A 23,843-nucleotide genomic window follows, 5' to 3' on the forward strand; every position below is an offset into this window, starting at 1 on the left:
CCACACACTGCATTAAGTGCTATATAAACATTACCTCATTTACTCTTTATGATAACTTTATAAGGTAGGCATTATTATTATCCCCCATTTCATAGATGGAGAAACTGAGGTTTAAAGAGAGTAATTTACTAAAAATTATGCCACCAATAAGTGGAGGAGTTAGTTTGTTCAAATCAGGATTCAAACACGATCCACACATTGCACTTGGCTGATATATTTCTCAAGTCTCTCTTAATCTATAAGAGTCGTCTCCCTTTTTTATTGTTTGCTTATTTTAATAATAATTACAAAGCCAGTTTATTCATTTACCCTTGGAAACGGTCCAGTTATCTCCACATGCTGCTCTCTCCTATTGGGTGGGTGCTCTCAGGGCAATATGAAGTTATCAGAAGGCTCATGATGAATACAACATGAAATCAAAGAGACTGACATCTTCTGGTGGTACTTATTTCAAAGAACTGCCTTTATCTGGAGCTAGTTTATCAAGTTCAGGAGCTCAGTGTGTGTGTGTGTGTGTGTGTGTGTAGCGGGGGATGGGGGGAGCATTGGAGGAGGCCTTCATTAACAAGACTCTGAACAATTCTAAAGAATAAGAGCCTCCCGAATCCTATTTCTGGTGAAATTCTCCATGGCTCTACTTGTCTGCTGTCTCCCAGGGACCTTATTTCTCTGCCGTGTTACATGGGCCTAAAGCTCATGTGTTCAGCTCCTCTGTGAAAGTGTTCCAGGGAAGACAGGACTAAACAGAAGTAGAAAGGGGAGGTGCATAAGACACAAACTGTCTTCTGCCTTATTTCCCTTAAGTCTTATTATGCATTTGATCTCGTGGCCGTTTGTGATGTGAACAAGTGACAAGGGGTTCTCAAATTTTCGGGTGCTTAAGACTTACATAGGAGTTTGTAAAGAATGAAGATTCCTGGGACCCAACCCCAGACAGCTGGCTTCAGTGGCTTTGTGTTTTAAATAGATGCCAGGTTTGGGGGTTGGAGGAGAACATGGGATATGGACCACTGTGGAGGAGCACTGGCCTAATGATTTACTGTAAATAAATTGTGTGCCCAATTGCTTCCAGAGTTTAAAAATTATCTTTGCTGCTATATAATGCCTTTGATCTTTCTATCAACTGCAGCTTAGCTCTTTTTTTAAATATCAAATATCAAAATAGCAGTATTTTTAAATATCAAAAAAAAATGACGTACAATGTAGCTTTATTTACATTGTCTTTTACTGCGTATGGAAAATAAATTTTTTTTATTGAAGTATAGTTGATTTACAATATTGTGTTAGTTTCAGGTGTACAGCATAGTAATTCAGTATTTTTGCAGATTATATTCCATTATAGGTTATTACAAGATAATGGGTAAAATTCCCTGTGTTATACAGTAAATCCTTGTTGTTTATTTTATATATAATAGTTTGTATCTGTTAATCCCATACTTCTAATTTACCTTTCCTCTTCCTTCTCCCCTATGGTAACCACAAGTTTGTTTTCTATGTCTGTGAGTCTGTCTCTGTTTTGTATATTTGTATTATTTTTTTAATTCCACATATTACAGTATTTGTCTTTGACTTATTTCACTTAGCCTAATATTCTCTGGGTCCATCCACATTGCTGCAAATGGCAGTATTTTATTCTCTTTTTATGGCTCAGTAACATTCCATTGTATCTATATATACCACATCTTCTTAACCCAATCATCTGTTGATGGGCATTTGGGTTGTGAAGCTTAGCTCTTGAATGTGCCTATAGACCAAGAGTTCTTGGCTTGAAATCATTGTGTTCTTTGAGCACCTATCACAAGCAGAGGATATAAAAACTGTTTACAGAGAGAAAGTACAAATAGCTGAGTTGTTAGATTACCTCAAGACTATCAACCAAGTATCCCAAGTAGCTGACAAAAAAAAAAATCCGACTTTGTGGATTTGGGGACCAAAATGTCAAACAGGGCTTCCTTCTAGGATGGGGTCCTTATTTCCAGCATGCATCTGGCAGACGGTGCCTCTCTCTAGGTTCCTTGATTAACAGAGTTGGGTTTTTCCCCTTCAGGTAACTTGTGCCGTTGCACTGGATACAGGCCCATAATCGATGCATGCAAGACTTTCTGTAAAGTGAGTAGAAAGGAACACGTTTTTGAGTATATTTTTTCCTCAATGAAACAAAATGGTGGGAGTTGGCAGGTGTGATTAGGAGAATAGCCCATTGTCACTAATGCAGGGCTACTTCTTATCTCAAGGTCCGTAATTGCTGTTTGTTACTTGATCTTGAGCAGGGCGCCTACCCTGGTTCATTGAGCTTGCCCTGTAGCCACACAGGCAGCACCTGAGCACTTCAACATTGGCTGTGGGTCATTGTTCCAAGGGGTCTTAACTGACCTGCTTGTCTGGGTTGGGTACCCTGCCCCGCTGCTCCCGCACCCCTATCACAGCGCTGGGCACACGGTGGTGTAATTGCCCATTCGCTCTTCCGTCTCTTTACCAGAATGTGGTCTGCTTGACGCAGAGGCTGAGTCACTGTGCACCAACGGAATTAGGCACTCAATCGATGCTTGTTGAATGAATAGATGAACAAACAATGTTGAAATGAGGGACATAAGATGGCCCTTTGGAATTTAAATGATGAAAGCAGTGTATCATAAGAACAGAGTGATAATAATAATACTTGTTAATATTTCTTTATTAGTAAATTATTAATAATAAATTATTTCTTGTTAATGAAATATTAAATCAACCATTGTTAATATTTATTGCCATGTGCCAGACTTTGTTATAAGATCTTTACAGCCTGGTGACTATAGTAATAATACTGTGTTGTGTACTTGAAATTTGTGAAGAGAGTAGACCTTAAGTGTTCTCACCACACACACACACACACACACACACACACACACACACAAATGGTAACTGTGAGGTGATGGATGTGTTAATTAACTTGGTTGTGGTCATCATTTCACAAAGTATACGCATGTCAAATAGTCACATTGTACACTTTAAATATACCCAATTTTATTTGTTAATTATATCTCAATAAAGCCGGAAAAATATTTAGTAGAATCAACAATAAATTCTTGGTTATTTGTTTTCTTCACCCACTAGGTTTCTGGCTGCTATCAAAGTAAAGAAAATGGGGTTTGCTGTTTGGATCAAGGAATAAATGGATTACCAGAGTTTGAGGAAGGAAATGAGGTCAGTGAAATGTAAATTTTTTATAAGATTTTCTCAGGACATGAGTAGAGACCAACTTACCTTTAGGAAGATTAAATGGCTGTGTAAGGTAGCTAATTTGAGGTGTGCAGCATGTCCCCTCCCGCATTCTCACCCCATGTCTATCAAAAAAAAAAAAAATTCTAACCTAACAACTTCATCCCTCACTCCTGATGTTACTCTCGGTCACATACAACTACCTATAAGAGGGAGAACACATTGATCTCTTATTGTCTCTTAGTTTAAAAAAAGCCTTCTTCAAGTCTTTTTTCTAGTGGAGATGTTAGGGAAATGGAAGGGCAGGGAGTGATAAGAGAGGTGGCAATTCAGGAGAGTGTTCTGGCTCTCAGTTGTGTCTCACGCTGCTGCCTCCTGTGCTCCCCCCAGACTCCAAGGAGCATGTGCAGGGGCTGAGGGCTTTGGACGCCCACCAGCATCTGCCCTGAGATGCTGGTGACCTGGTCTGTGTTAGAGCCCTTGGCTTAGAGCCCAGGTACCATGGCTGACCAGTGGGGTTTTTTGTCTGTCTGTCTCTTCTGTGCCTATCTTCATCTGACCTTATTCCACAAAAGGATTTAAAGTAGGGAGAATTGCCTGATGACAATAACTTCTGGTACTTTCTCTTTTTAAGACAAATCTAAAACTCTTCTCAGAAGAGGAGTTTCTGCCATTGGATCCAACTCAGGAATTGATATTTCCTCCTGAGCTAATGGTAAGTAAGACAAAGTTGAGCTCATCCTGGAGGAATTCACGGTGAAATGCCAGGAAGGATATTTGCTTATAGATCCTCTCGAAAGCTGATTGGCAAATAGGTAATATCCACCTGCCATTCTCAGTCCAAGGTCTAAAGAGTATGGGACCAGGGCAGAGATGGGGGAATGAGGGTGGAGTCACCACCAGGGGACAGTTGAATGTAAGAAGCAGCAGATGGTATGTATTAAAAAATGTCCTGAAAAGACATCACAGCATCTGTAGATTTAGACATGTTTTCTATTTCCGGTTTTGCTGAGTTTTATTCTTCCATTAAATGTTTTGACGAAATTAAGCATGTAAAATATTTTTAAGCATAGAAATGGATTCTTTTGAGATATAAAAGCACCAAAGGGAGATGTATTGGAATAGTCTCCAGAAGGAGTAAAATATTGTCACATTTTATCTTGTACTCTGATTCCTAGTAAAGCTCTACTTTTAGGTGACTTTTATTTTATTTTGTTTTGTTTCTTCCAATGATGATTTTTTTTTTAATATTTATTTATTTGGCTGAGCTGGGTCTTACTTGCAGTGCATGGTCTCCTTAGTTGTGGCATACGAACTCTTACTTGTGGCATGTGGGATCTAGTTCCCTGACCAGGGATCAAACCTGGACCCCCTGCATTGGGAGCGCCAAGTCTTATCCACTGCGCCACCAGGGAAGTCCCACTATTATTTTATTTTTTAAAAAGATCTCTATCTCCTGTCTCTGTTCCCGTAAAGATAGAGAAGAAACAGGTGGAAATATTATCACGAGATGATCTTGAATCTTTACTGCTTTTTCAATAGACAATGGCTGAGAAACAACCTCAAAGGACCAGGATTTTTGGTGGTGATAGAATGACATGGATTTCTCCAGTGACCCTGAAGGAACTTCTAGAAGCCAAAGTCAAGTATCCCCAGGCCCCGGTTGTCATGGGGAACACCTCTGTAGGTATGTAGATCCCCAGGGACTTCTTATGAGGAAACTGAGGAAAAGGGCTTTGGGGAGGAGAAAACCTCATATATGCATGTTCTCAGAAAAAGCAGTCTGAAATAACATTTTAAATCATTTATACTTGACTTCTCTTGAGCACTGCTTAAGAGGCTTTTACAATTTCCATCACATCAGTGAATTCCTGTTGCCCTAACCGGAGCAGTGCACAGAGCTGTACCCAAGAGGCCTGCTCCATGACAAATTAGCAGCAGCAGCTCCAGTGACAGCTGTCCTGTCTTTCCATGTAGAGACTGATCTGGGGCTTGTATTTGAAATTGCTGTTTCCTCTCTCAGTGGTGTCTCAATGGCCATAATAGGTTTTCTTAAACTGCAGGGACAGGCTCTTTCTATGGTGTCCATTGTAAACTCAGTTTGACTGCGTACTTCTTTGAGGAGTCTCCTAGAGTCTTCCCAAGGAGAATTTTGAGTATGCCACACGTGGTCTTGGACGTGTCTGCCAAGTTTTAAGGCTGACGAGTCCAAAGAGTTCCCCAAGTTCAGTGAAAATCCACCCGTCCATTCTCTGTGCGTGCGATTTGGCAATGAACAGACCAATAGATATGTAATTTTTTATATATTTTATATATTTAAAGACATCTGTTTTATATATTTATATAAAATATATTTTATATATTTAAAGACATCAGTTTTATATATTTAAGGACATCAGTTTTAATCACAATTTCAAAATCTAAAAGGCAGTTAGCCCCCCTTCATCTCAGTCTGCTTATTTTTTTTTCCTAATCCTTCAGGGCCTGACATGAAATTTAAAGGCATCTTTCACCCAGTTATAATTTCTCCTGATAGAATTGAAGAACTGAGTGTTGTAAACTATACAGATAATGGTGAGTTCTTAAGGTCCCTATTTTCTTAGTTGAAATGCATTAATCAGCTTATTTGCTTTGATCAGCAGACAAGCAAAAAAAGTCTTATTCATAATTAGAATATACAGAGAGACTCCCTTGTAAGGTGATAACTGGAGGAGGCTCAGGGAAGAATTCTCTATGATTATACGAGATACTAATTGTCTGAAGAGTCGGGTTTTCACTGAAGAACTTTTATGTCTGCTGTATGAGGGAAATGTAACAGCTCTTCAGTGAAGGGTACTGTGCTAAGTGCTGGGTAGAAGATAAAGATGAGAGTCTTTGCTCTCCAGAAGCACAGTAGTAACCAAACAAGTTTACGTATGAAGCAGCTTACAAACTGGCTTTTCCATTTCAATAAAGGAAATTGATTTAATGACAATGATGAGAAGCAATGAAATGTGGGTTTGGAGGCTGGCTCTGGAGTCCAATTCCTGACCATGTCATATATTAGCTGAAAAACTGAGTCAAGTTACTTAACTGAATCTCAGTGTGTGGGGGGCTATTAATACTTCAAAGCTTTGTTAGAATTCAAGAAGATTCTGTGAAGCATTCAGCATAGTGCTTGACCCAGTGAGTATTCAGAAAATTTAGCCTCCATGACCTCCATCACTCTCAACCCTGCCTCTGTCACCAGCACCATCACCTCCTTCACCATCATCATTAACACCTCCATTACCAACCACTATTCCCACCGTCACCACCATGACCACCAGTATGCAGGGTAGCGTGTATCTAGCATAAAGATCCCATATCTGTAGTCTAAAATCTAATGGACATTTCCAGGTCAGCAATGATCACATTGCGTTATCTACAAATGATTTCATTTCAGGACTGACCTTAGGTGCTGCCCTCAGCCTGGCTCAGGTGAAGGACGTCCTGGCTAATGGGATCCTGAAGCTCCCGGAGGAGAAGACACAGATGTACCATGCCCTCTTGAAGCATCTGGGAACTCTGGCTGGATCCCAGATCAGGAACATGGCTGTATGTATCTGACGACTGTAACACCTAGTATGTGTCCCATGAATGACTGTCCCTGATAAATCATGACATTTTCATTCTTTTGGAACAGACAAAAAGAATAGTTTTCCAAAGTCTTGCTCGATTCTTATTTTACCACTTGTGTCTTTATAATTACATAAGTGGAGTGAAAATAACCCATTATTTTAAAAAGTCTTTAGGGGGCCACATAGTGAGCAGGCATCCAGATTCGGATCTGAACCCCCTCCTCGCCGTGGGCAACTGTACCCTCAACTTGCTATCAAAAGGTAAGTGACAGCTCCTTCTTAGGGACTATTAAACCCTGTTCCTCCTACCCTTTTGCCTCTCTAGGGATGCAGGAAGTCCAGTTTTGAAAACTACTATCCTTTATAATATTAATAATTCCTCTGCCTTTCTGGATGCTTGGAAAGTTGGTCAGTCTGGTCCTAAATGCACACACACCCAATGTCTTCATCTCTTTCTTTCTGAGGACTTGTGCTAGATGTTTTCCCATACTGGTCACCTGACATCGACCAGTGTTGGCTAGTGTCCCGGTGTGATCTGAATAGTGGAGAGAACTCTAGGCTATTGACAACGATTGGGCCCCTTTGTCAAAGACTTTCTCCAGGTGGTACAGGAGTGTGTGAGACCCACGTCATGCTGTGTGCTCATGCTGTCATTGATGGAAGCCTGCAGACCTTTTTCTGTTGAACAGTGGTTGGGCTTCATTCTATATTTATTTACTTGAGTTTTGTTTTTTGAAACTAAGTCCAGGACTTTTCAGTTATTTCTTTTATTTTAACTTTGTCGACAATTATTAGGAAGTTTTCATTGGTCCTGTATACATCCGTTGTTTTTTTTTTTCATTTAGAAATATGTACTAACTTTCTGTTACCTGCATTGTTAAATGCCAACTCTTCATGTCCTCTAAACCACAAAATTATCTTAAGGAAGAAGGTGTACATTCAGTTATCAATTTAAGTAACATCCTTTAAAAAAATCATTTATTGAGAAATAGGCTTTGTGATGTAAATATGAACATCAAAACCTTCTTAGCTTTATCCCAAAGTCCTATTTCATTATAGCTTTAAACAGTTCCTCCCCCCAATATACTGATTAAAGAACAGAAATTCTTTTGGTGCTGAGAAAAGATATAAACAAATAAGACTGCATCCCACTAGTATAAAAATTCATTAAAGGCAATTTATTTATTCACTACTGCATCAAGTAGCGTTCTTGGTTATAAATAAATGTTTGTTGAATGACTTTATTAGAATATCAAAAGGGATATTAATGTCCTCTCCCTTCTTACAAAGCTCAAAATGAATCATGCTGTTCAGAAAGAGTGCTAAGGTCCGACTCTACCTGACCTCTGGTCTACTCTGCTAGATATTTTTATTTATAATCAAGCAAGGAAGCCAAAAAAAAAAAAAAAAAAAAGGTGGGCCCTAGTTGGGAAGAAACATTGCAAGATGCCATTTCATGGTGAAAGATTTTTAAACATAGGAAGAGCACTTTTTCCCTCAAACAATAAATTTCCTGTGATATTTGGTAGAATTATTTCCCAAGTTTTGGGAGTTTGATTGTTTAATAGAACAGATTCCAGGGAAAGTGTCATTTCTTTCCACAGAAGGAAAACGACAGATTCCTTTAAATGAGCAGTTTCTCAGAAAGTGCCCCAGTGCTGACCTTAAGCCTGAAGAAATCTTGATCTCAGTGAACATCCCTTATTTGAGGAAGGTGAGAATGTCCTTTCAATTTCTTGGTTTTACTTGTGAGTGCACAGCTTGTTAATTCCCACATAGGGTGGGTTAAGAAAAGGTGTTGAGTGTTTGCAGTGGAGAATATGAGGATTTGTGAATAGTTAGGTTTCACTTGTGTTATATACACCCCATCATTGCTAGAATCTGGAGACCTTTGACTCTACCTTCCTCCCCAACCCTGCCCACCACCTCTCTCTCACTCTCTGTGTCTCTTTCTCCCTCCCCACCTTCCCCCCACCCAAACCAGCCTCTAAAGTTACTTTCTTACAGATTTTTAAAAATACTTTGTCCCATGAGGCTTTTTCCTAAATAAGACTTAAAACTATACTTCTACTTATATCTTGAGGTTTTGAAGAGGCTATAAATTTGCAACAGAACTTAATGGTAAGAAGAAGGGCTTTGGAGTCAGACTCAAGAGTGAATCCTAGTTTTAGACCTACTTTGACCCTGAGCTCATTACTGAATCACTCCTAATTACAGATGCCTCATCTGTAAATGCGAATAATCAAGCTTGCCTTGGAGGGTGTATGAATTTGCTAGGGCTGCCATAATAAAGAACCACAGCCTGGGTGGTTAACTACACTCTTACTTGTGGAGGCTGGAAGTGTGATATCCAGGTGCTGCAGGGTTGGTTTTTCCTTGGCTTTTCTCCTTGGCTTTTAGATAACTATCTTCTCCCTGTGTCTCCGTGTGCTTTCCCTCTGTTTGTGTCCGTGTCCAAATTTCCTCTTCTTGTGAGGACACCACCATGCTGCATCATCGCCCACCCTGATTATCTCATTTTAACTTAATCACCTCTTTAAAGACCCTATCTCCTGATACAGTCACATCCTGAGGTACTGGGAGTTAGGACTTCAACTTATCAATTTTGAGGGGGACACAATTTGGCCCATAACAGAGAGTGTGGCAAGGGTCAAATGAGGCAACATAAACAAACCGCCTTGTGCACAGTTGTCCCTCAGTGTGCTTTTATAGGTGCCACTTCACTTTTGCTTTCAGTGGGAGTTTGTGTCAGCCTTCCGACAAGCCCAGCGGCAACAGAACGCGCTAGCGATAGTCAATTCGGGAATGAGAGTTTTTTTTGGAGGAGGAGATGGCATCATTAGAGAGTTATCCATTGCATATGGAGGCGTTGGTCCAACCACCATCTGTGCAAAGAATTCCTGCCAGAAACTCATTGGAAGGTATGGATTCATGTCCTTAGTCTCCAAGTAATAGAGCAGCTCTTTCTGTGGTGTCATGTAATTACAAGAAGAAAAATGCTTACTATTTTCTGTTTAATGACATGGAATTCCAATAAGATCTCATGATTATTCCCATGTGTCTTAGTGAATTCTGAAGTGGACACCATATAGTGTGTGTGTGTGTGTGTGTGTGTGTGTGTGTGTGTGTGTGAACCCATCTCCCAATAGTATATAGACACAGTAAGCAAAATGAGTAAATCTGCATTCTTTATCATAAGAGAATAATTTACCTTTATGAAAGATAGATTATGGGAGTTTGTTTTATAATAACTTGCTAAATGCACATGCATACCTAACTTTTTTATTTCTATACGTAATACTAGTCGCCAGTATTTCTTGAGCATTTACTAGGTACCAGTTAACATTTCAGAAGTAATAGACTAACAGTTAAAACCACGATCTTGATTGAACCACACTGCCTGCGTCCACATCTCAGTTCAACTCTTATAAATTGTGTGATCTCTTTCAGCTTGCTTAATCTTACAGTACCTCAGTTTCCTTATCAGTCAGGGAGATAATCACACCTCATAGGACAGTTGAGAGGATTAAATGAATGGATACAGATAAGGTACGTAAAACAGAACCTGGCATGCAGTAAATGTTCTAGTGATCTAGGGAGCAGTTATTCCTGGGCTGAGGACTTAACATGAGTTGTCATTTCTTTCTCACGACCATTCCAGGAGGTGTGTTCTACCATTACTGCCCTTTTAGAGATGATGAACTGGTGGGCCCAGGCCAGACACCTTGAGAGTGGTGGTCTGTGATTTGAACTTGGGTTGCCTGACTCTGGAGTTTGTACTCTTTTTCTGCTGCATTAAACTGTTGCTATTTGTCTTACGAGCTCACTGAGCCTGTGAGGTAGTGAGTCCTGTTGGGCTAGGAGTCTTCTCTTTTGACGCCCACAGGCGCTGGGATGAAGAGATGCTGGACACAGCTTGCAGGCTGATTCTGGATGAAGTCTCCCTCCCAGGCTCAGCCCCAGGTGGGAGGGTGGAGTTCAGGAGGACTCTCATCATCAGCTTCCTCTTCAAGTTCTACCTGGAAGTGTCACAGATTTTGAAGAGGATGGTAAGTGGAACTGACCATGCATTACCTTTCCCAGTCTTGGGGGCTCTGGGGATACACAAAGTGGCGGCAACAACTCCTTGCCAAATAGCTGTGGAACAGAATAGAAAAAACAACCCAAATCCGAGACTCACGGGCTTGCTGGGCGTATGGCAGGCCGTCTGTTGATGGAGTGAGTGTTTGGGGAAGAATGGCAAGTAGAACACAGAGTTGTGCGGGATTTGGTTTAATACCACTCAGTTATTTTGTTTCTGACCTGTTGTATGTCTCCATTGTGTTCAGAAACTTGTTAATGATTTGAATATATTTTCCCTTAGGAAAGCGTTTCTTCCACCTGTCGAGGTTTACCTTTGTACGTTTGGCTTTCTTCTCTGGGTTCAGCTTTGTTTTCTCTCACTTGTAAGATGGCAATGGCAGCCACTCCACAAGGTTATTGAGAAATGGGTCATCATAGGAAAAAGCTTCATATGGTCCCTAATGCTTCAGAGAACCATGGTGAAGACTGTCTACTGGTAGTCATAATCACAGTAGTAAGCATCTGGGCATTCTTTCACCTGGCCTCCCTTATGACAAACAATTAGAGTTACAAGACTGTTGGCAAGGGAGGATACAACTGAAAAAAGTTTGGAATAAATTTGCTAGACACAAAGGGAACTTCAGCCATATTGGTTCATTAATCCCAAGCTACAATCAGCGGACCAAATTAGACTAGAAGCCAAGAACATTCCTCATGTGGTATAGAAATTAGTATGATCACTTTTTTTTAAATAAAATTATTTATTTTTGGCTGTGTTGGGTCTTCGTTGCTGCGTGCGGGCTTTCTCTAGTTGTGGTGAGTGGGAGCTACTCTTCGCTGCAGTGCGTGGGCTTCTCACTGTGGAGGCTTCTCTTGTTGCGGAGCACAGGCTCTCGGCACGCGGGCTTCAGTAGTTGTGGCATGCAGGCTCAGTAGCTGTGGCTTGCGGGCTTTAGAGCACAGGCTCAGTAGTTGTGGCACACGGGCTTAGTTGCTCCGCGGCATATGGGATCCCCAGACCAGGGCTCGAACCCGTGTCCCCCTGCATTGGCAGGCAGATTCTTAACCACTGCACCACCGGGGAAGCCCTAGTATGATCACTTTAAATTAGAGGCAGAGTTCTCTCTTATCATTGTTTCTGACGGTATCTTCTCATTATATATGAGAACTAAGAACCAGAACACTTGTATCAAAGTTTTTAGAATAGAAGCTTGAAATCATATATAAGTGATGTATTGTCACTGGGTAATCAAAAGAGAAAAAGTAATAAAGCCAACTATACACTCCTCCAATTAATAGCAAACTAATACAATTTATTGGATGAATCAAATTATATAAATTACAGCTTCCATCTTATAGTCTTTTACCTTCTATTCAATTTCCTCTATTAATATTCCTCTGCTATTAAAAATAATAGCCTTTGTGGGCTTTAATTTTCTGTTAAAACTTTTAAATTGTAAAAAATAACCATTAGGTGCACTGTTTGAAGTCTTGCCTAAGGACCAAATTGACCCACTTTTCCTCAGCTCTAGGAGGTGTTCCTCCTGGGGCCCCAGAATGCTTACTGCTGTGAGGTTGTGGCAGAGGTGCAGCCGCCGCAGTTTCTCTTCTTCCTGATTGGCCAGGTGGTACAAAGCAGAGCTTGATGCTCATTTGCAGCGGTGTACCTTGGCTCTGACATTTTCCTGGTTTAACTACTCTCTTCCTTTCCAGTCATTTACTTAGCTTCTACTTTCCTGTTTTATTGGTTTGTAAGTCCTCAAATCATTTAGGAAGGCATGTGAAAGTATCATAAGAAACATAAAGATATTGGGAGTCAGTAATCTACTGTTTTCATGTGGCTGTTCATAATATGTGGTCATATGTGTGGACCTTCCAGAGTGTGTGTCCTGGAGGTCAGGGAGAACCCTGCTTCTACTTCCAGGATTCTGAATTAGGGAAGTACTTAACAAATTTAGACTTCATAGTAGAGTTGCTTGCTAAGAGCCATGTTAGCCTCCCTCCCAAGACCATTCTGGCATATTTTAAATATCTACAGTGGTTCTACTTTTCAGGACCCGGCTCACTATCCTAGCCTTACAGACAAGTACGAGAGTGCTTTAGAAGAGCTTCATTCCAGACATCCCTGGAGAACATTAAAGTACCAGGTTAGTGGCTTTTTTCTTCTTTTTAATTCAGAGGTCCTGGGCTAAAGCTTCTTCACTTATCTCTCAGTGATTGTCAAGATGTATTAGCCCGAGCTCGCCTTCTGGTGAACCCACAGCCTTCTTTACTGTTAATTAAATTTCAAAATCAATGCAGTATTGTGATTAAAAATAAAGCTAGCAGTGGTAATTTTTTTAAATGTCTGTTTTCAACTTGAGGACTGTGTGTTTTGTTCTGTGGCCTTGTACCACTGACATGAACAAGCTGCCTAGTTTGCCATGTGCTCTTGCCCTTGGCATTGTGGAAGTCAGGACACAACCAAAGGCAGAGCTGCTGATTTATTTTGTTTGGATGTGGAGATACTCTGCTCCCCCAGTCCCCATTCTCCAAGTGTTTTCTCTGTGAGTTAGAGTTTTAGAGTTGAATCAAACGTAAGTTCTAAGAGCTAATTTCAAGGTCTCCTAATGAAAGCTGCCTATTGGAACACAAGTCCTCATGACTTTCAAACAGAATTTTCAGCTACAACATCATAAGAGTATCGCCTGAAGTCCTCCTATTGGTAAACTAGATAAGATTCAGTGCTTCTCCTTGAAATTGTTATCAAGAAACTTTACCTTGAGAGTTTTATTAAGTCAAGAGCATGAAAAGGCTTTTTAAAGATGCTTTTTAAATAGATTCAGTTCATTGGATCTATTGTTGAATTTAGTTATAAAAGCTTACAGTATGTCGTAACAAACAGTTCCCTATTGGTATATATCTCTTCAGTTTTTAGGTTCAGTATATTCAAAATTCAAATATGCCAAACTCCATTGAAAGTGTTGAAAGTGATCATTTTGAAAGTCAAAAATAGCTTCCCTCTTCCCCGGTGTAAAATACGACCACTGCAACGTTTGGCTCATTTATAAATACCCTAACACTGCCTTGACCATGGAATAAACTTCAACAACCACGGGGACAACAACAAATTAATGGGCTTTCAAGTCATCCAAAGAAAAGTGATAATCTTCACATAGTTTGTTATTATAGATTGCAAGATCAAGTTTTGGAAGTAGTGTATCTCTCACATATATGTTTTATTTTTGTTTTTCCTCTGGGTTTTCACACATACACACACGCGCACAGGCGCACACACACACACACAAATACCCACATTGCTAGAGGAACTTCAGCAGTCATGACCAATATTTTTTTTCCCCCAAATCAGTTAATTTGCTTAAAAGCCTTTTGACAGAGATCACCAGTTAGAGGAGACAACATTCTTTCCTCCGTGGTATCTTTAGCCATATAACAAACACAAGCAAGTAATCAAATACAACCTCTTTCATCAGTAGATTCATCACAACTGACTTTTTAAAAAAAATTTTATAGCTTCAGCTAAATTAATCAATTTTATATTTATAGATATATATATGAAAGATGTATTTTGGCATTTATCTTCAACCTTTTGGCAGGCAGGGCTCACAGCAAGGTTTCAAAACACTTTTTTCCCAAAGCAGTGATGCGTTTCAGTATTTATAGTAAAAAGTATTATGTCATAGAAAACTCCCAGAGCCTATGTAGAGACCTATGAATGTGTTTCCTTAGTGTCTAAGCTTATGGATTACCTGGAATTTTGCTCTTCAGGATAGAAAAAATCTCTTTGGATTAAAAAAAAAAAAAAGATGTGGGTGACTCTTCATTCAAATGTTGTTCAAATGGAGAACTCAACACAGCATTATAGGGCAGCACTTTGGGGGCATTTCACAGCGGAATCAGTCCCTACCATCTGAAACAAACCGGACCTGATACATGTTTTTCTTTGGATCACCACCTCAGCTTCTCAGAGAAGAGGGAGAAGAAGCCTGCTGAGAGCACTTGGCCGTGAGGATGGGGCTGGTGTGCACTGGGGCTGATTCAAATTCCTGTTCATATTGCCTGAACCCCAACATGGAAAATTTCCTCTCATTTCCCGCCTTCCCCTACATTTGTGGCCTAATGTCCACCTTTATTTAACGGTGCCTAGTCCAAGTTCTAAATTATTTTTCTTCATAATCTGCTTTCTAGTTGATAAAGTCAGGATGAACACAACCACCACAAAACAAAACACAAAGACTTAGCCAACATTCCTTTTCTGGTGCATTGTCTGGTACTAACTACAGAATTGAAGTTTACATTTAAGTGAAGCAAATATGGGCTTTAAAACGATAAATGTTTATCAGTAAGTATATATTTTACTGTAAAACAGTATATTTTATATGAAATAGGAGTAAGTTCAGAGCATCCTACACATATGTCTTATGCCAAATTCATTTGAGAAATGACTCTACTTTCTACATATAACTGTCAGGGAAAATTTGGCTGATATCTTACTTGTTGTCATTTATAGTATAAAAACAATAGGGTTTTTTTCCTCATTTCTCTAATAACCAATAAAAATGCTGAACGCGTTTTCGGATTACATGTGCCACTCTCCTTTTCCCTCTGACAGATCAGAGGTTTCTCCAGGTTCCTGCCTAGAGAACCTCTGATCTATCTCAAGCTGAAGGTTTATTTTTTGAGTCCCTCAAGTAGGTTGGCAGTGACTGACAACCATTCTTCCCGGATCTCGTGAGCAGCAGAGGGGCTTGGGGAGGTGTCTTTTTACAGATACCTTTATGTAAAGTTCCCATCGTAACCATGCTGGCTTTCCTCCATTCATGGTATTTGGTAAATGGAATCCAAATGTTCAGAAAGGCAAAACGCCTGCATGAGAAGAAAACATGACAGTTGATCAGTGGGATCCCAGACAGCTAGGGTCTTTCCCTTCCATTCTGTGCAGCAAGAGCCTCAGAGCACTTTCGTTGAACCAAGGGAAGCTCTGACTCTGGAAAATCTGCAGCTATGATTGACATGAGCTACCACTCTAGATGGAATCAAACAGCTGATGTATTGTCAATATGTAACAAGTAGGCTTTCTCAAACTGCACATTCTGGGAACCAAATACAAATGTATTTACTTTTTAAAAATTTCTCAGATGCCTTACATGATGCTGAGCTGGAAACAGGTCAGCTTCTATGGCTTCTTTTCCTCTCAGTAGAGGTGCTGACCAGCATGTGTTCTGTTGGTGCCTTTTCTTTTTTTTTTTTTTTTGCGGTACGCGGGCCTCTCATCGCCGTGACCTCTCCCGTTGCGGAGCACAGGCTCCGGACGCGCAGGCTCAGCGGCCATGGCTCACGGGCCCAGCCGCTCCGCGGCATGTGGGATCTTCCCGGACCGGGGCACGAACCCGCGTCCCCTGCACCGGCAGGCGGACCCTCAACCACTGCGCCACCAGGGAAGCCCTGTTGTTGCCTTTTCTGTCTTCCCTCCTACTGTGTGATGTAGTGGAGTACTGTGAGCCTCATCTCAAAGAAAGAGCCCGTGCCTCACCCAGGCTCAGGGTGACGCCGTGAAAAGCGGTGTGGAGCAGCAGATGGGGTGGGAAAGGGAGCCTCCATAGCTTTTTCCGGGCCTTACCTTGGCCAACCCTCCTCCTGACCGGGTCTTCCTGAGAAAGCCTAGGGGGTCTGGCCTCAGCCCTGGTGCCAGATGCAGTACTGACCCCGCGAGGTGTGGACGGGGCAGCTCTGCACTGCCTCGCAGGCGGCTCCTCCCGCAGAGCTCCAGGCCCCAGAGCTGCCTTCTTTGAGAGGAGCCTTTTGGGAGTGGCCGCTTGGCTGGCAACTTTCCTGGAATTCCCACCTCCCACAGTCCCATCACCGGACCCCTCGGCAGCCTCAGCCTTGCCCCTGGCCTCTGAGCGTGGTCTATACCATGTCTCTTAACCCTTCTTTCTTCATACCTCCAATTCTTCTCCCAACCAAGAAAGCTAACAACTCTCTCATTTTAAAATACTGGAGGAGATGTTATGTTTCTTAATTTCGACTTTGGTTAATGAAGCGTATTTAAGGTATACCAGTGGCAAGACATTTTACTCCGTGGGTCTCTAAGAAAAAGTCTTATTAGTGAATAATTACTCAAAATGCAACTTCCTTTGTCCTTCATTCTTTATCAGGATTGTCTGAGTTGAGTCTTACCAATTATTTCTTAGACTTCCTCACTCAAAGAAGAAAATAACAAAAGCTCTTGTGGTTGAATGCATGCACTCATTTTCTATAAACATGGTCATCAGGCTTTTCTGCAAAATAGTACATGTACCATGCTTAGCTACAGCAGTAAAATAATTTTGATAATAAAAGTTAAAGAAATACATGAGCATTTGCAAGAGGACATCATTTTCTATTGTCAGGAAGAAAGATTTATATTCATTTACTTACACAAATAGAATTTGCATTAGAGACGTTTGTGGTCTGTATCAAAATAGTGGGGAAAAAAATAAGAACAACATCATGGCTATACATCCCAGTTTGCCTACTGAATTATTGAAATAGGCTTACTGTCCTGGTGTTATTAATAGTGACGTTTTTATTTTCGAAAGTGTTCTGGTTTGGATGTAAATGATATAGCTCCCCTCTTATGAGAGATGTGCATAATATGATTATAAAAATGATATGTTGATTATTGATTAAACAGAATGCAGACCCAAAGCAGCTCCCTCAAGACCCAGTTGGCCATCCCATCATGCATCTGTCTGGTATTAAGCATGCCACAGGTGAAGCCATCTACTGTGATGACATGCATGCAGTGGACCGGGAGCTGTTCTTGACTTTTGTAACAAGCTCAAGAGCTCACGCTAAGATTGTGTAAGTGATAAGGTTTTTACCCAGTAGACAGAAATGATTGCCTTTTTTGGCCAAGTCACATTAGTGAAAAGTAATGGTTTGAAGAGGGTAAGCTGTTTGTTGGCAATGTCCAATGTATTAGATTTGAAGTGAAATGGGATCAAAGTGTAGGCTTCACCACAGTTTGTCCCTCCGTATAATAACTTCATTGTCCCAGGAATTTTTCCCCCATTGTCTGGCATAGAACTATTGGAGGGTTTTGGATGTATCTTCCCTCTCTTGTATCTTATTCTTGGATTAAGCAAGTTCTCTGTAGTCTGCAGGCTGCGGGGCCACCCTGAGTAGCCCTATTCTGTGTGTTCTCATCTAGGTCTGTGGATCTGTCAGAAGCTCTCAGCCTGCCAGGTGTGGTGGACATCCTGACTGAGGAACATCTTCATGGCATCAACTCCTTCCGCCTTTTAACCGTACCTGAGAAACTTCTATCGACAGATGAGGTACTGCATTTTTGCTTTCTGTTTTAAAAGTAACTTCCTCAGCTTATGACACTTCGTATTTTCTTAAAAGATAACATTGAACTTGGCACATCATAAAGGATTCCAGTATTCTTTGAATGCTTATTATAAATCACTATATTCTGGGCTTCCCTGGTGGCGCAGTGGTTGAGAATCCGCCTGCCGATGCAGGGGACACGGGTTCGTGCCCTGGTCCGGGAAGATCCCACATGCCGTGGAGCAGCTGGGTCCGTGACCCATGGCTGCTGAGCCTGTGCGTCCGGAGCCTGTGCTCCGCAACGGGAGAGGCCACAACAGTGAGAGGCCCGCGTACCACAAATAAATAAATAAATAAATAAATCACTATATTCTAATAGTGAATTAGTTCAAAAATATTCATTTTCCACGTAAGTAAAGAAGTTGACTAGTTATATAAAAGATACTTGAGTGTTTTATATTTTCTAGTAGTAAGATCATGTGTTGCTTTCATACTTATGAAAGGATATATGAGAAGAGAATAATGACTTTTATTTTCTGATACTTTCCCTGAGAATCCCTTGCCATTGCCCCAGTCTCAGTCCAACGTCCAAGTTCAAGGGGTAGCTCCACCATGAAGTCTTTCCTTATCCTTTAATCCAGGAGTTCTCTCTCCCCCTCGGAACTCACTCTCTCTCATTCATTCATATGCCATGTGTTCAACAGGCATCTTTTAAGTGAGCACCTGCTGCCGTAGGTGAACGAGACCCCTGTGGTTCTTGCCCTTGCAGAACTTAAAGTCTGCAGGAGCAGGCAAAGTGGACCTTTATTGCACTGTCTATCTTATGTTGAGCTTATGTATCTATGTCTATGTCTTACCTATTTCTCCTACCTAGTAAAATGCCTTGAGTGAGGGCCCACGTCTGATTCATCGGCATATTCCATACACTGCTTCCTACAAAGAAGAGTCAATGAGCAGAGGAACAGTGATAGCATTGTTGCCATTTGAACGTTTCAGATGATTGAAACATTGACTACTGTATCTCAGGTTATCAGAAGATGCAGCAAGGGCAGTGTCCAGAAGGTTTCCTGCATAACTCCAGATTCTCAGTTCAGTGTTTACCCAAAAGAGCTTTATCATTTGCAAGAGTCCCTGCCTCTGGCTCTCACTAGCAGACACAGTTGATAAAAATGAAAGTTTGGTGACTGAGAGTCTGATGTCAAGGTTGAACCTCCCCCAAGGCAGAGGACAATGAGAGCTATGGCCTTTGCGTAAATGTTAATTAACCAAGCGAAGCCCTCCTGGGCCCTGAGGTGTGTGCACGTTGATTCTGAGCATCTCAGGGGCGTGTCTGTGAACCAGGTCACAGGGCAAGACCCACATCTGTGGAGAGCGGAGAACAGAGCTGTTGCGAATGATTGCCTCTGTTAGTTTCATTCCTTTTTTTAACATTTGTCCTTAGCACGCTATATCTTTAAAAATCGTTTCATTGCAGAAATTTTAAACACACACAAAAATAGAGACTAGTACAATGAATCCCCTTAGGCCCATCACCCAGCTCCAACCGTTATTAACACTTGCCATTTTTGTTTCATGTGTCTCCCCACTGCCCCCGCCCACCCGTACCCAACACCCTTTTGTGTGTGTGTGCTGGATTTAACTTTTCTTTAACTACCATTTTTGTTTGGTGATAAAACTACTATATGTTCATTGTAGAAAAGACCTAATAATCTAATGTCGTTCTTAAAAATGAGTGATTATGTTTTGATTTGGATCACAGTAAAAGGTGGGAAAGAGAATCAAAGAGTCGTATGACTTCTTCCAGTCCTGACTGTTTTACCTCTCTGGAGCCTTAACCTTGTTTATCCCCATCCGCTTTCTACCCTGGTCCCTGGGTGACCTCCTTAGGCCGCCTACCTACCCCACCTGCTGGTGAACCGAAGAATGCTCCGGGCTCGCTCTTGGCTCCTGTAGTCACTTCTCTCCGTGAAAAGCCTGTGCTCCACCACAGTTCAGGGCAGACATGTGCTCACCAGCAGTGCTGCATTATCACTCTCTCCCTCCTTCCTCTCTGGGTGAGATGGTCTGGGTGAGATGGTCTGTGCTCCCGGTTCATGAAGGAGAGGCCACTTCTCAGAATGGCCCAGCTCGTGGTGTGGCAACCCCAGGTCAAACCACGGGACTGACTCTTCTGCTGTACATGAGGCAGCCTCAGACCTGTCCCTCTTCAGCCACCGCTGCCAATGATGCAGCGCAAAGACCTGCACTCTCCCAGTGCCCGAGGTCAGCAGGCCAACTCTGACAAATGTGCTTCCCTACCGAAGCCTTCGTTCACCACAGCACTGCGGTTAAGTCACACGTGAAGGGGTCATTGACTGTGTGTCTAGCTCTGTGATAGCAGGGAGGCGGGGAATGAACAAAAGGAGAGGCCCTGGTGCCTGCCCTCCTTGGGAACAGAGGTCTTTTCTGTGTTGTAGGTATTTTGCGTGGGTGAGCTTGTCTGTGCCGTGATTGCTGATTCCGAGGTTCAGGCAAAGCGAGCTGCGCAGCGAGTGAAGATTGTCTACCGAGATTTGGAGCCACTGATCCTGACCATCGAGGTAATGAGTTCAAAGTTTGCGCCAGAAGAGCAGATTTCAGTGGCATATCACTTAACATGCTTTTGACTGCAGAAACAGGAAAGAAAATGCAACTCAAAGTGGCTTCCGAAAAACAGGGGCTTTGTTGGCCTCAAACTCTATCAGTGTTAGCAAGAAAGCTGATCTTCTGCCTCTCCTCCTTGCTGCCCATGGTACAGGCTTTATCTCCTGTGGTGACAGGTTGGCAGCCAGGAGCTTCCAGTTCACGTCCAATAAGCAAGAAAGGATGCCATTGTCCCAACGTCCCACGAGTAGGTCACATCCCTCTCTGGATTCATGACTGGCAAGAACTGGTGGTTACTGCTGGCGGGGGGGTCAGATTTCTTTGCGGTTTATGGGCTGTATGGGGGAGTGATGGAGACCTAAACAGAAATCTGAGCACTATTTGGAAGGGGACAGGTGAAAAGAATGCTGGATGGGTAACCAACAATGTTCAGGACTCCATATACACCTTCACCCAGACTCTTTCAGGTACACAGTGAGAACCAACAAGATGCTCTATGAAGAATATATTGGAGACACTAGTTTTAGATCCTTTAATGCATATCTTAAGTAAGTATGAGAAATAGATCCTATGATGCCTACAGCTATTTTGGCAACTTAAACAAATTGGGGAACTGCATTTCCTATCCTGTTTTTTAAAAAGGATTTTGAAATTTCTAAAGGTTTTCAGACTCATCTCCCTAAAATGATATGAGTATTCTTCTGCATATATTTCACTGGTTCTTATAATTTACTAAATAATAAAAGCATGAAAGTTGGGAAAGCATCATGAATAGACAAGATTCAGCACATACAGACTCAGTGTAATCTCGGAATACAATATTATCTCCACAACATAATAAATAAATTGGGCTCTAGGTAACTAGCATGCTCTGAGGCAGAAAATAAGGAAATAAGTTGGCCAAGATTAGTGTCTCCAGGAGAACTTGGCCTTGGTTATGTTTCCTATCATGCTGCTTCATGCCAAGGAACATAGTGTTTGTTTCTGGACAATGTCCTCAGTGTTCTGAAATTAAAATAAAATCATGTCAAGGAGACAAAAACATAAAAGTTTAGTTGGAGTCAAAGAGTGACTATGCTTTCCAAATTTTCCTGGCCAGTTTCAAATTCAAACATTCTGTTCCCTTCTTAAACCCTTTTCATTCATATGTTGCCTGCTCTTCTTGCTTACTTTATACATTCCTTCCTCAACATTTTGTTTTAGAGTTAGGCTTACTTCTTAGTAAGAAATTATGTCCGTAATACTTTATCAAAAATCTTGTTTGTAATTCTTTGCCCAATTCCAGTAGCTAAATATCTTCCCTTCCCCCTCATCCCACTTTCCAGCCAAATAAAATTCCAAATAAGCAAATAGACACCACTCTCTTCCCACCCCTTCCCCCGCAACTTGGACCGGCACATCTCTAATTGTCTGCCAGAGAATCCCAGCATCAAATACCAAACTTTGACATCGTGGAAAAGAGCTACCTCTTTATACCTTTATATATGTTTATATCAGAGGTTAAACTCTCCAGGGTTAATCAACTAGATCAAGTAGATTTAATCAAACTGTATAGCAAGGAAGTATGTCCTGCTCCCTACACATTACAGTTCTTTTTATCACTTTGCTGACCAAGAAATATTCTGGAAATTAGCTCCAAGTTACTCAAAGAGCAAGCAGCAAGGGAAGTGGAAAAAAGATTAAACTTAAAAAAAAATTGGATTTATAAAACTTAATTTCTGTTTTGAACCTAGAATATCTGAGTCTTAGATTAATAAGAAAATCATATGAATTGATTCCATTAGGAAGTGTGTTATCAATCAAAATAGGATAAAAACAAATGGATCTCCAGCACTGTCACTACTGTTTAACCTAGCTTATGCTGTTTTGAATTTTTAATAGTTTGAGTGGGGAAATGCTATCAAAACTCTTGGCTCACGGGGTCAGGCTGATGACCATGGTGAGAAAACTATGCTTCCGACCAGAATCTCTCATCAATCGTCATGGTCAACAACGTGGCCATAGCTAATACCTAGAGTTCTCTGTGTGTTTACCTTGTTCTAAGCAGGTTTCCTTCATTAACTCACTAAATGCTCGCAACAATCCTATGAGGTAAAAACTCCCCATTATCCCCATTCTGATGCAGAAACTGAAAAACACAGTTACCCAAGGTCCAGCAGCGGATCAGCAATAGAAGCGATCAACAGACACTCTATCAAAGACCCTTGGCCCCATGGTAGTAGAAAAAAACCAACCCACTTTTTGAATGGAGGAAATGGCGGGATCACAATAGAACATCCCGTAAGGTATACTGATAGGTCTAGACACCGATTGGTGGCCAGAGGGAGCCAGAGTTAGGAGAACCCCTAGCCGCCAGCAGGCTGGAATTTCATAGATGGACAATAATGCATTGTAGAAATTCTGGCAGGAGCTGGCATGTCACGTTTGCCAAGGACCCAGGGATTACAGCAAGATGAATTCCTAAGGATAGGTAAGAAAACCAACCTGGATTATTATAGCTACATCCCTGATTATGTGTACCTACTACTGTACCCCTTTCAGTAGGCATCTGGGAGAAGCCATTAGGAGCCAGAATATAAGTGGATTTGTGGTACCCACTCTGGACTTGTAATGGAATCTTTCTTCCAGGGCTGGAGGTCCCAGGTGCAAATGCTGTACTCATACCCCCAGAGGAGCTTGGGGCTGGCAGGCAAGGCCACCATGTCCTTATCACTAGAGTGTCTTCAGCTAACACTGACAGAGCACTTATTATATGCCGTGTAAGCTCTTTCATGCCTCATTTCATTCTATTCTTTCCACAACCCTATTGGAGCTATGTGCACAACTCTACCTTCATTTTACAGATGAGGCTCAAAGAAGTGAAGTAACAGACCCACAGTCAAACAGCTGGTAAATGGAGAAAATGGACACAACTCCGACTGGGTCCAGAGCCCAAGATCTAAACCCCTGTGCCTTGTTACACTGGCTGCATAACATGGGCTGTGGAATGAAAAGAATAATCTGCCTGGAAATATTAGTTCCGTAATGGGACCACCTGGTGCTAGG

The 23,843-nt window shown here is 41.5% G+C and overlaps 1 protein-coding gene across 4 annotated transcripts in view; it reads left to right on the forward strand.

Moving 5' to 3' along the window:
- The window catches only part of AOX1 (aldehyde oxidase 1), a 71,486-nt gene that overhangs the window by 12,610 nt on the left and 35,033 nt on the right, over nt 1–23,843 (forward strand). For 3 of the 4 annotated variants that reach the window (XM_049712305.1, XM_004262875.3, XM_033430366.2), the window contains exons 6-19: nt 2,048–2,109; nt 3,094–3,183; nt 3,833–3,913; nt 4,741–4,885; nt 5,680–5,772; nt 6,623–6,774; nt 6,965–7,058; nt 8,402–8,511; nt 9,534–9,718; nt 10,684–10,846; nt 12,914–13,006; nt 17,536–17,705; nt 18,055–18,181; nt 20,633–20,755. In XM_049712305.1, coding sequence (XP_049568262.1) covers nt 2,048–2,109; nt 3,094–3,183; nt 3,833–3,913; nt 4,741–4,885; nt 5,680–5,772; nt 6,623–6,774; nt 6,965–7,058; nt 8,402–8,511; nt 9,534–9,718; nt 10,684–10,846; nt 12,914–13,006; nt 17,536–17,705; nt 18,055–18,181; nt 20,633–20,755 — 1,688 coding nt within the window. The remainder of the gene's footprint in view (nt 1–2,047; nt 2,110–3,093; nt 3,184–3,832; nt 3,914–4,740; nt 4,886–5,679; nt 5,773–6,622; nt 6,775–6,964; nt 7,059–8,401; nt 8,512–9,533; nt 9,719–10,683; nt 10,847–12,913; nt 13,007–17,535; nt 17,706–18,054; nt 18,182–20,632; nt 20,756–23,843) is intronic. The other variant, XM_049712304.1, reaches the window with a different exon arrangement.

Source organism: Orcinus orca, chromosome 7, assembly GCF_937001465.1.
Source record: "Orcinus orca chromosome 7, mOrcOrc1.1, whole genome shotgun sequence".
Lineage (NCBI taxonomy): Eukaryota > Metazoa > Chordata > Mammalia > Artiodactyla > Delphinidae > Orcinus > Orcinus orca.